Source organism: Phaethon aethereus (assembly GCF_964289735.1).
Source record: "Phaethon aethereus genome assembly, chromosome: 9".
NCBI classification, from domain to species: domain Eukaryota; kingdom Metazoa; phylum Chordata; class Aves; order Phaethontiformes; family Phaethontidae; genus Phaethon; species Phaethon aethereus.
Genome location: NC_138585.1, coordinates 4,799,291 through 4,810,044, shown reverse-complemented (window position 1 = coordinate 4,810,044; position 10,754 = coordinate 4,799,291). Strand labels below are relative to the sequence as shown.

The following is a 10,754-nucleotide window of genomic DNA, read 5'->3' as shown; positions in this document are numbered from 1 at the left end:
GAGCCATGAGGGTACCACCCTGTAAGGGGAGCTGAAGGGCAGAGATGTGCCAATAGCAACAGCAACTGGTAAAGCAGGTGCCTGGCAGAGGGGAGAGAGGCAAGGGTTGTTAGAGAGGATCTAGATCCCACAGTCTGAGAAGGTTTCATGTACTACAGAACCACAGGATATCCACATATTACCACTGCAGCCTGCAATGTCAACCTGCTTCAGTTAAGAGGCTTACACCACTGACCTGGGGTGTCTGCTTCAGGATGTAAGATGTATAGGTGAGGTGCTGTGACAAGTTACTGCTTGTGCTCTGGGTTCCTCCTCCTCCACTAGTTGTAGAAGAACCAGATTGAAGACCTGTAACCAGAAGAAAAGGTTTGACCCTTTGGTAACCAGACACTGTCAGCTGCTAAAGCATCCCTGTATACACAAGTAAGTGAAAACACTTTGCAAGATGCTTGCTGCCACTTGTTTTGCAGCTGAATAATATTATTACCTAGTACAGCACAGTTCAGATGTGCTGCTGTGCTCTCTTATAGCTCAGCAAATGCCATGAATGAAACGGGCTATGAGGGAGATAAGGAGGACTGGTGGGCAATCAAAGCTCATTTCAGGCTGTTTTGAATTTTCTATCAGAAGATGATGCTGTCCAACAGGTGAACAGGCTTTTCATCAGTCTTTCGCAGATTATGAACCTGTGGCAAGAGTCCTAGAAACACTCTGAATCCCACTGGCTTCTTAATTTTACTTTTGTTGGCTGTTCCAATGCAATTTTCTTAACAGAGTAGTAGATCATGGATGCCAAGCATGGTAATTTGCAGCGACACTTTGATATTGCTCTGCCTCCAGAAAGCACAACCTGGACACAGACTTTTTGGCAGTCTCTCATTAAGAAACAAGGGTAAAAAGAATACTTATGGCTTTGTCATAAAAATCATAAAGAGCAAGTATTTGCTCTTCCTCTAAGCCTGTGAGATTATTTCCTTGTCAAGGTTGGACTGTCCCAGTTGCCTCTCTAAATCTCAAGCAATAGGGCTCCCATCACAAGTTCTACAGCCCAAAAATACCTTCAACAAAAGTATCTACTTTTTAAGTGACACGTACTCTATTGCCATGCTGCTGGTATTTACAGCTTTTTCTATTAAACTGAGTAATACCTCTTCCACACTGCCAGTATCAAAACTGGAGGCAAAAAGTTTACACCCAATCCATCCCAACCCTCAGACTCAAAAGCAGCATTCTGGTGAAGGCTCATAACAAAATGTCATCTACACAGTCCAAAACCTACAGTATTCGCTCCGTACAGCAATAGCACATTACAAACAAAGTATCGCCCATCAGAACTGTTTTAGCAGTGTTATTCTCCAGCTATTTCACAGCAAGTTTGATTCATAAGTCCATTAACATCAAACTGTTTCTGCTGGTCTCAACAAGCTTGGGGACAAACCTTATATCAATATTCAAAATGAATTATTTCCCCTCATTCCAGATACAGTATCTTGTTCTTTTCAAAGTTAGTTTCTTATGTTTCTAGTTTCTCCAGGGTGTAATGCCATTACTTATTAATAGCTTTCACAATTGCATTCAAATCCATCTCAGTTCTACATCATGAAAATGCAGTTGTCTCTTCGTACAGATCACAACGAAGGGTTACAGACAACCCCTCACTGAATTCTGAGGAAAATCACACTGTCTGCTTTCACCAATGAGACACTGAGAACACTGCATAAAAAGCAGTTTCATCTAAAACAGAAGACACTTGTGAGGAGTCTTAAAAAGCACCACATACTGTCTTCTTGTGAACAAAGAAACCCCATCCTATTACTGACTTCCACAGTACTAGGATGCTTTATAGCAAAAATGCCAAATGTATTAATTATGCAGTGATTACATTATTTAACTCATTAGATTTCCCTGCAAGACTAACTAGCATTATTTGTGGCTCGTAGTATGGCTCCTTGGGGTATCAGAAGCAGTTTTCCTTTCCCAGAAGGATTCTTGCTATTGGTAGTGAGGTACAGTTTGGTGCCTGGTGGTAAGTTTGCCAAGTTTGCCAAGTTGGTGGCTGGTAACTGCAGTGTGGCCATCACTAGAAAGAAAGAAAGAAAGAATAAAAAGAAATAAAATTACTGTTTGCAGAAGGTAGCATGCATTGAAATCTGCACAGGATGAAAGTATTAGGAGTGACATGCAGCTAGCCTTTGAAATCCATACTTAGCTGACCTAACCACAGATTGACTCCACCAGTGATGCACTGACACTTTTTTAAGTAGGTCTGGGAGAAGGAGAAAAAAAAAAAAAAAAATTCTCTCTGCATGCAGTACCACTTATGGCTACATGCCAAAACACCACAGCCATGGGGTCTGCAGGCTTATTACTCCAGCCCAGAGGCCACACACCACCTTTCAAACAGTCCAGAGCTTGAGCTAACGTGCTCAGATAAAGCCAGCTGTGTGCAGAAGCAGGCAGGGTGCCTCTGCCCACACTCCCGTCACTGTAATCACTGGGGAAGAATATGAAGATGCAATAAGGACAGTTTGGCTCTTGTGGGCTGGATTTATGTGGAGCCCACTGAGCATCTAAGAACCACAACGCTAGGCAAAAATGTGAGACCTGGCTCCAGGAAAGTCTACAAGGTCTCTAGCACATTCCCCAGCATATCTGTCTGATATCCACTCACAGAAGACTGCATGTTTAAAAGTACTTGTGCTCCCTCTTCCCCCTTAATGAGACAGCAAACACTTTATTACTAATCTCAGTCAGCCTAAATTTCCCTACAGACCTCTCTGCGCATTTTGAAGTTTTTCAATCACAAACAGTTATTCTGCAGTTGAAGAAATCATTATAGAGCCCCAAAGTCTACCCATCATGAGCTATTAAGGTGTAAAATTACTCTACCTGAGCCTTGAGATGTACTCTTCTGAGCACCTGTGGAAGAAACTTGCGCCTTTGTTATAGTCTGCACAGGCTGAGCAACAATTGTCCCTCCACCTCCACTCACGATGGCTTTGGCTACACCTTGAGTCACAACCTGCTTCGGACCAACAGCCTTTGCTACTGAAGAGCTAGATTTTGCCACAAGTATCTGGCCACCACTGATAGCCACCGCTTGTTTCACTGTCGACTGTAAAGCAGAACCAACTGGAACACCAACAACCTATAACAAATAAACAGTGGGTGATATGCTGCTGGCAAGAACAGTCATGTGAATTCTAGCTGGTACGCTTCCTCCATCTCTAGACATTTCAGGACACTTTATACATGTCTAGTCACGTATAAAAGCTATTCATTCGGCAACAAAATTAAATGGGCAAGAGGCCAATCCCAAGTAAAAAGATAAACTGTTAAATACAACTGTGATTTCAGAGCGTCCACAAAAGATTAAGTACATTCAAATTACAGGGCACTTCCGTTTTTTTTCCATAAGCCACTGATGTACAAGCAATGGCTTAATTCCAGCTGAAGATAAAGCTTGGCTTGGCAAAGCACACAGATCCAGAAATTTAGTTTCAACAGACTCCTTGGGAAAACTATGGCCTCAAAGCAGAATCCATGAAGTACTTCAATTCTATGAGTTGACAATAACTGCAAGCAAACATGAGTTTGCATACCTGCTCAAACAGGCAAGTAAGGCAGTAAAAACAACAATGAACTGTTGCAAATGCAAATGTATATTTACTTATGCAAAAGTGAAAGCTCCCTCTGTAGTCTCTTGTGCTTGGCACATGATTTGACTCTATCCACAACGGAAAACAGCAAGAACGGAGACTATTTCTGACATATTCTGTCATCTTGTCACTGCACAGTTACTGTGCCTTCTCAGAAGCTGCGTCACTCCTGCCATCGCAGCACTGCATTGGCATAGACTCCTACAATAAAACACTTGAGTTGCCACCCAAGTAGGACTGCTTACACCTCATGCTAGTTCTGGCTCAGCCTCCACCCCACTCCCTATTTGTCCTATTCTTTTTCGTTGCAGGCCTGCAGTCTAAAGAAAGAATTTGCCTCCTCTTACAGAAAGACTTGGATGAGTTTCAGCAAGAGCTGATGATGACAGCCAACTCTCTGGGTTGACAGGCTCCAGTTCAAAACCACCCCTACCCCACTATGGCAATGGGCTCGATAGACAGAAGTGGGAGATGTTCCCTGTACACAATGAAATGCAATAGCACCTGCTCACCCTGCTCCCTTCCAAGGGACTACAGGTAAGCATGGTATGAGCCACTCTGCACATGGGGAAACTAGCTACCCATGGTGCTGCTGCCCATGTCTGGGACAGAAACAACTCTGCACCCTTGAGAGAAGCATGAGGTGTTGCAATGAAACTACAAGAAAGCCAGCTTACCCCACACCGAAGATGCCCCAGTGCCTCATACCTTAGACTGCACCGTCCCCTCGCCTGTGCTCACAACCGGCTTCTGCGGTGACAAGGCTAACATGTGGCTCCCTTTTACAGTGACATACTGCTGCACAGAAGTCTGTGTGGTTGTCCCTGTTGCTGGTAGCTGGGGTTGCTGGGGCAGCTCTCCTGGCTCCTGCTTTATTATTACCTTTTAAATAGGAAGAAATAATAAATAATAAGAAAAGCAAATACCTGAAATCACCAGGGATCATCTCTGGAACACCTTGTCTGAAAGAAGGGTCAGGCAATAGTCAGTAAATTCAGACGTAGTTCTTGCAGACCACCATGTGGATGCTCTAACTCAGCTCCAAGATGACAGCTACTCCCAACACAGAAGTGTGTAAGCAGAGTGTCTGTATTTACAAAGCGTTCCAGATTTGAGCAGTGCTCAGAAAAATTACAGAATCACAGAAATTACTAGTAATATTTCAACTATTATTCATACTAACGATGGACTTGGTCAGACCTGACTTCAGGCCCTGCATCTCAGAAAGGAGCCAGAACACTTTAAAGTTTCAAATTTCAAAGGTCCTTCTTGCTCAGAACATGTTCTAAACATCTTTTTTTTTTTTCTATCCTGCAACCAGTATTATAGCTATAGATAGTGTCAATTATTATAACTGACATTATTCTCTTGTGTATAGGTTTTACGTTTCTCTGCAGCAGGCCCTAAATCTAATCCCCAAGATCCATGACTCAAGAAAGGGTGGGGTTTTTTTGCATTAGGTTGCTGTAGGTACTGTAACTGGTAGGAGATGTTCTTCCACCTTTTACTTTGATGACCTAATATTGCCAGAAACAACTTTAAATTCCGGATGGTAACCTTTAAGGACATGTTTTCACATGTGGCAACATCTGACATTCAGAAATCACTATAACATTTTTAAGAAGCTCCTGATCAATCTATTGCAGTTTACTTTTACCGTATGCCACTAAAAAATAGCTTTAAAAAGATCAGCCTCAGTACGACAGTGACTCAAACAAAAACAAGAAAGGATGAAAGAGAAGATAAAAAGATCACAGGAACAGCAGAGCCACAGGAAAAGAAAAGAAAACAAGACACACTTTTTGAGAGGTACTAGAGAGCCCTTGCCAGCAAGACTTATTGGTTCCAGTAACAGTTTTACATGCACTGGAAGTTACACAATTTGCGGCACAAGTCAGCATGAAATGGCATTACTGGCCATTGTCACAGCTCCTTGTCCCAGCACAAAAGCCGAGAGAAATACCTTTGTAAAAGCTCCAAGTCCTCCAGTGACCGATTTGGGGCTTTGTGCCTTGGAATGACTCCCGATGGGACAGAGGGGTGGCATGGTAGCAAACAGAGAATCCTCCTGCTGCAAATAGAATGACATGGCGCAAAAATTGGTGGAATACAAGAATACAAAGAAATACAAGAAATACAATACAAGAAATAAAACAAGTGACTGCTAATAAAGGGTAGCATGGACCATCCGGGCAGTCCCAAATTACTTGTACAAATAAGCCATTTCCAAAAATCAGTCAACACTTAAGTAAAAGGAGTGTAACATACTTAATACAACCTATAAAGAAAGTTTTATTTGGAAAGTTACATCTCCAACAGCAGTACGGGTTTCTTGCCCTATCATACATAGACGAAAGAAATTGACTGGTGTTACCCCACCAGCTTTTTACACAAAGCATTTCAGAGCTGTAAAATTCAAGTAGGCTGAGGGTGGATTTTATCAGTGTGTATAAATACTCATTTTATGGGAAGTGTGTAAAGGTGTAAAGAAGGTGTAAAGAAGATCGAGCTAGACAACACTCAATAGTATCCAATGAAAGGACAAGAGTCAATGGGCACAAATTGAAACACAGGAAGTTCTGTTTAAATATAAGAATTATTATTTTTTTTAAGCTTAATGGAACAGGTTGCCCAGAGAGGTTGTGGACCCTCCAGCCTTGGAGATGCTCAAAATCCAACTGGACACATTCCTGAGCAACCTGCTCTAGTTCACCCTGCTTTGAGCAGGCGATTTGGACCAGATGATCTCCAAAGGTCCCTGCCAACGTCAACCACTCTGTGATTCTATACACAATCCTAGATAGAGAAGAAGATCTATGAAGAAACAAGTTACAGAGAGGAAAAAATGTTCAAGGTAAGTCTGCAAGCAAAATTCTCTCAGGTGTAACTAGAAAGACCTGATGGCACACAGTCTTTCCAGAGAGAACTCAGCATTTGGCAGAAACAGGGAGGCTACCTAACTTAAAATAGAGTAAAAAACATTTCCACACCTGCAAAATCATGCACCTGGCATTCCTGGATCTGAAGCTGGTAGAGAAGTCAAATGCATCTTATGGTTCTGTTTTGTTTAAGTAAAATAATTGTACCCTTTTGCAATCAATGTAAACTCCAAAGCCATGGTTTCACAATCACTTGGCCCATCCTTGGGCTGGATCATGACCAGCAAGCAAGCGCTGAGACTCTAACCTAATACTCCTGCTGTCTTCCATGTACTGACACATATGGCAGAGAAAAGATTCATTTTCAACCAAACTGGTTGTCCGCTGTGGTTCACCACATCACTACACAACCAGTAGCAAACAGAGGGAGGTGTGAAGACGAGGATAGAGGCATAACCAGTCCTCTTAACAGCAGCCTGCATATCAGTCATTTTGAAGTGGCTGAAGAAGCACAGCCTTAAGTCATAAAAAAAAAAAATTTAGAGAAAACTAGCACATAGTGAAGAGATGAAAAGCAGTGAGTTAAGCACAATCTGTAACATCACACTGAACTATCAGACACACCCTCCTCTTTAAAGAAACCACAAAATTACAGCTTTTCCACCAACCAGAAGACATAATTCAAAACATATTTCTGTTTAAATAGCTATGATTTTTTTTTAAATCTTCATTTTTTTAACTTCGCCCTCTAAATACAGAATTCAGTTGTTACTAGTGACATGTGCCTACTTTGACTCACTGAAAACCTTGCAGAAAGAACTGTCCCAAATCAGTGAAAAATAAAGACTAATAAATGGTTTTCAACATAGTTAAGTGAAATCCATCTGAGCAGACAGGCTCTTAAAAGCTGAATAGCTAGCTGCACACCTGACACTTAAAATGCTACTAGAAACTAACTGCTTCAGACAGCAATCTTCAACACTTTTTCCCCAACAGGCATAGGAAGCATTTCAGTTCCCAATGTAAAGTGATTTGCTCTCTGCAGGCTGACTCCAAACCTTCCCCCCGCAACCATATCCAGAATTAATATTCTTGTGACTTGGAGACAGGGAAACACTCCTGTTCTCAGCATCACACCCACCAGCTGCTTTCAGAAAGAGCCTCACTGACGCCACTTTTGCCTGCCAGAAATATCCTTCCTAGCACAAGATGTGGGAGAGATTTTATGTGAGACAGTTCAGCTCCATACCTTTTGGGCATTGCAGATCAGAAGTATGAACCCTATTTATCACTGTTTGTTTACACATTTGGTTACTCCACTGTTTACACAAACATTTTTCTAAATGTAGGCAGTTGTAAAACCACTAAACAAGCTATATTCAGGCTGCTAGGAGCAGCTGCTGTACAAAAATAATGAACAGAGTGAAGGTTTTGAGATAGGCACCTCTGGTTTAATCACATACTGTTGCTAACAAAGTGAGGAAGATCAAAGTCAGCTACAGAAGAGCTTTTCTGAAAGATAAGACACTTTGAGAGCTATGCCCTCCATGGATTTCCTTGTAGAAAAGCAAGAAAGCAGTGCCTTTAACAGAGGTGAAGGCAAGTCTAATTAGAGCTGCGCAAAGTGACACTATCATCTTGTATAACCACCATGTTCTCATACAGCTCCATCTGTTAGACACAGTAAAACTTCATATTAAATGACAACCAGAACTCACCTGAAATGCAAATTTTATAACACTAAAAAGCCCTACTTAATAGGAATCCGGATTTTCAACTGAAAGTACGCACCAAATGAGAACATTACCTTGACAACTGAGGTGACAAAACTGCTCCCATGGGTCTTTGATACAGGAGATCCAGTTCCATGAGAGGCCTGACAAACACTGGTCAGCTTGCTGGTTGGGCTCCCTGCGTACCGGGAAATAAAGCAGATGTCAGGTGAGGGACGGGGAGCGGTGCCGCTGAACACATGAAACCTCCTCTAACAAGAAACACGACATTTCATTTTGATTCTGTATTCTCTCTGAGGTATGTCAGTGGGAGTTGGCATGGGCACAACACAAATCCACTACCAAACTTCCATCTGTGGAATCCATGCCCTGGAGAAGGTACTCTTCCACTCAGAGCTCTGTTTGTTGCAAGCAAAAGGTCAGGCACCTTCCTGGGACACTGAGGATATCAGCTACAGGTGTGACTATGTGAAATTAGGACAGTAAATAAGCTGCCAGTCAGAAACTGCTGCTGCAGATGTAACATCCTCCATTGCCCAGACGCCCTCTGAACCTACACTAGCCTTGGACACTGGCACAGGGGAAGGCTTGAAGGAGGCTGGTGTGCAAGGGAAAAGGCCAGAAAAGGAGGGAGACAAAGGAAGGAGTAACAAGAGGAAGGGACAGACTGAGGTAGGGAAAAGGAAGAAACAGAAATAGGGAATGAAGACATACGCTCCTCTGTCTGCAGAAGACTGCTCTTGCACAATCATCATACGGAGACGTGTGCCACAGCACCCTCCTGATCCCCCGAGATGGATGGGGGTTCAGTGGTAAACCTACTCTGCGTTTTCAGAGTGCGTAAACAACACTTGCTCAGCAGCAGTTTTGTTACTGCTCTTGGTTTGGTTAGTTTTGTTTAAAATGCCAGAGCCATGGATTACACACATGAAAACACAGAAGTACTCTCTCATACAGTTGTACTATAATCTGCACTTAAATTTTACAGTAAACGAGCAGCCATTTCTCACAATAATGTGGTTTGTGAAGGCTGGTTTTCACAGAGGATGAAGTTTCAGATCTCACCCCGCTTTTTAAATATGACCTTTGACTTTGTCTTTAATATCACATTACACTCAATCCAGCCTGGCTGCTGTTACCAAAAAGCCAGTTCCACATTCTCTCTTGCCCCCTCATACAGGGGGGTCTGGTGATGAGGCTATCTGACAAAACTCAGTTTGGGGAAGGGATGGTATTAATCTTCTGCTCTGCCACTGATCTGATCTGACTCGTGCAGGATACAGGGGAAGCAGCAGGCAGTTTCTTCCAGGCCAGTCTGTACTTACATCAAACTAACGTGGTAGGAAACTGCACCTTTAGTGGCATTAAGACTTGTGCATCCAAACCATCTGGTGCACCTACAGATCCTATCCTCCATCTACAAATCTCTACTAGAAGAATATGGAAGTTACCCAAACCATGATAAACCACATATGCAGAGTAGACAGTCAGGCTGGAGGTAAAGAAGAAACAGGAAAGAAAAAAGGCAGAAAATCCCCAAACAACAACAAAACCATATTGATGAAACAGTTTCACTGTTACCAAGAAAGCCCCAGAACATACTTCAAAAAAAATTCAGCTATGACTATGGTCCCCTTACTAATTCCCTCTGTGATGAAGTTAAAATGAACATGACAGCTATGCTCCCTCAGATAAAAGGAGGAAGCGTTACTAAGAGAAGAATTATTGCGCTTTGCAACCACACCCAGTGAATGGTTTGTGTGTTACATGGATTCTGCAGTTCACCACATGGCTCCAAGCATTATTCTGAGATGCTGGCAAGCACACACACATTAACAAACGAGTGTGGTTTTAAGCAGACAGTAGTTCTTGGCCACAAATCACAAATACATTACTTTCCAGTGACCTTTCCTCCAGCCTCGACGCAAAGATCACCAACTGACTCCCATACCCATCACCCATCTTCTGCAGTTCAGTCCTCCCCCCTGAGCCCAGGCTTACGTCACCGCTGAAGGACTGAGGGATGCCTGTTAGAGGAATCCAAATTGGCTGGAATCAGACCAGCTAGAAGTTGAGAGCAGTAACAGAAACTAACATGGCTGTTACCCTGATAATCCAGGTCTCCTCAACCACTTCAACACATCTAGAGCACTGTACACTGGAACTTAAGACTGATCTGCAAGTCACTGCAAGCTCTCCGTGCTTTTTGCCTATCTCCACAATACAGCCCTCAACCAAACACGTGTTTCTGTTTAAATCTCTGTGCACCAGTCCACATTACTTTCTCCTCTTCCCTTTTTGTCTGCAAACAGGCTGTCTTGGAAGAGGCATCTGTGAATTCAAGTTGGCCTTACGCTATGTGCTGTTTACTAAAGGAAGTTATGTTACAAGTCAGAGATACCCTTCACCATGTTACACACTAGCCAGCTGTACAAGGCAATAATACCTCCCTCTTTCTTTGCAGAGTACTTTTCCATCTTCGC

At 42.7% G+C, this 10,754-nt stretch overlaps 1 protein-coding gene across 1 annotated transcript in view; it reads right to left on the bottom strand.

The window, feature by feature from the left end:
- The window catches only part of YEATS2 (YEATS domain containing 2), a gene marked incomplete at its 5' end in the record, with an annotated part of 47,695 nt that overhangs the window by 17,910 nt on the left and 19,031 nt on the right, over positions 1-10,754 (bottom strand). The window contains 6 exons of the mRNA XM_082003799.1: positions 236-348; positions 1,919-2,080; positions 2,890-3,148; positions 4,368-4,541; positions 5,623-5,730; positions 8,346-8,449. Of these exons, the coding sequence (XP_081859925.1) occupies positions 236-348; positions 1,919-2,080; positions 2,890-3,148; positions 4,368-4,541; positions 5,623-5,730; positions 8,346-8,449 (920 nt within the window). The remainder of the gene's footprint in view (positions 1-235; positions 349-1,918; positions 2,081-2,889; positions 3,149-4,367; positions 4,542-5,622; positions 5,731-8,345; positions 8,450-10,754) is intronic.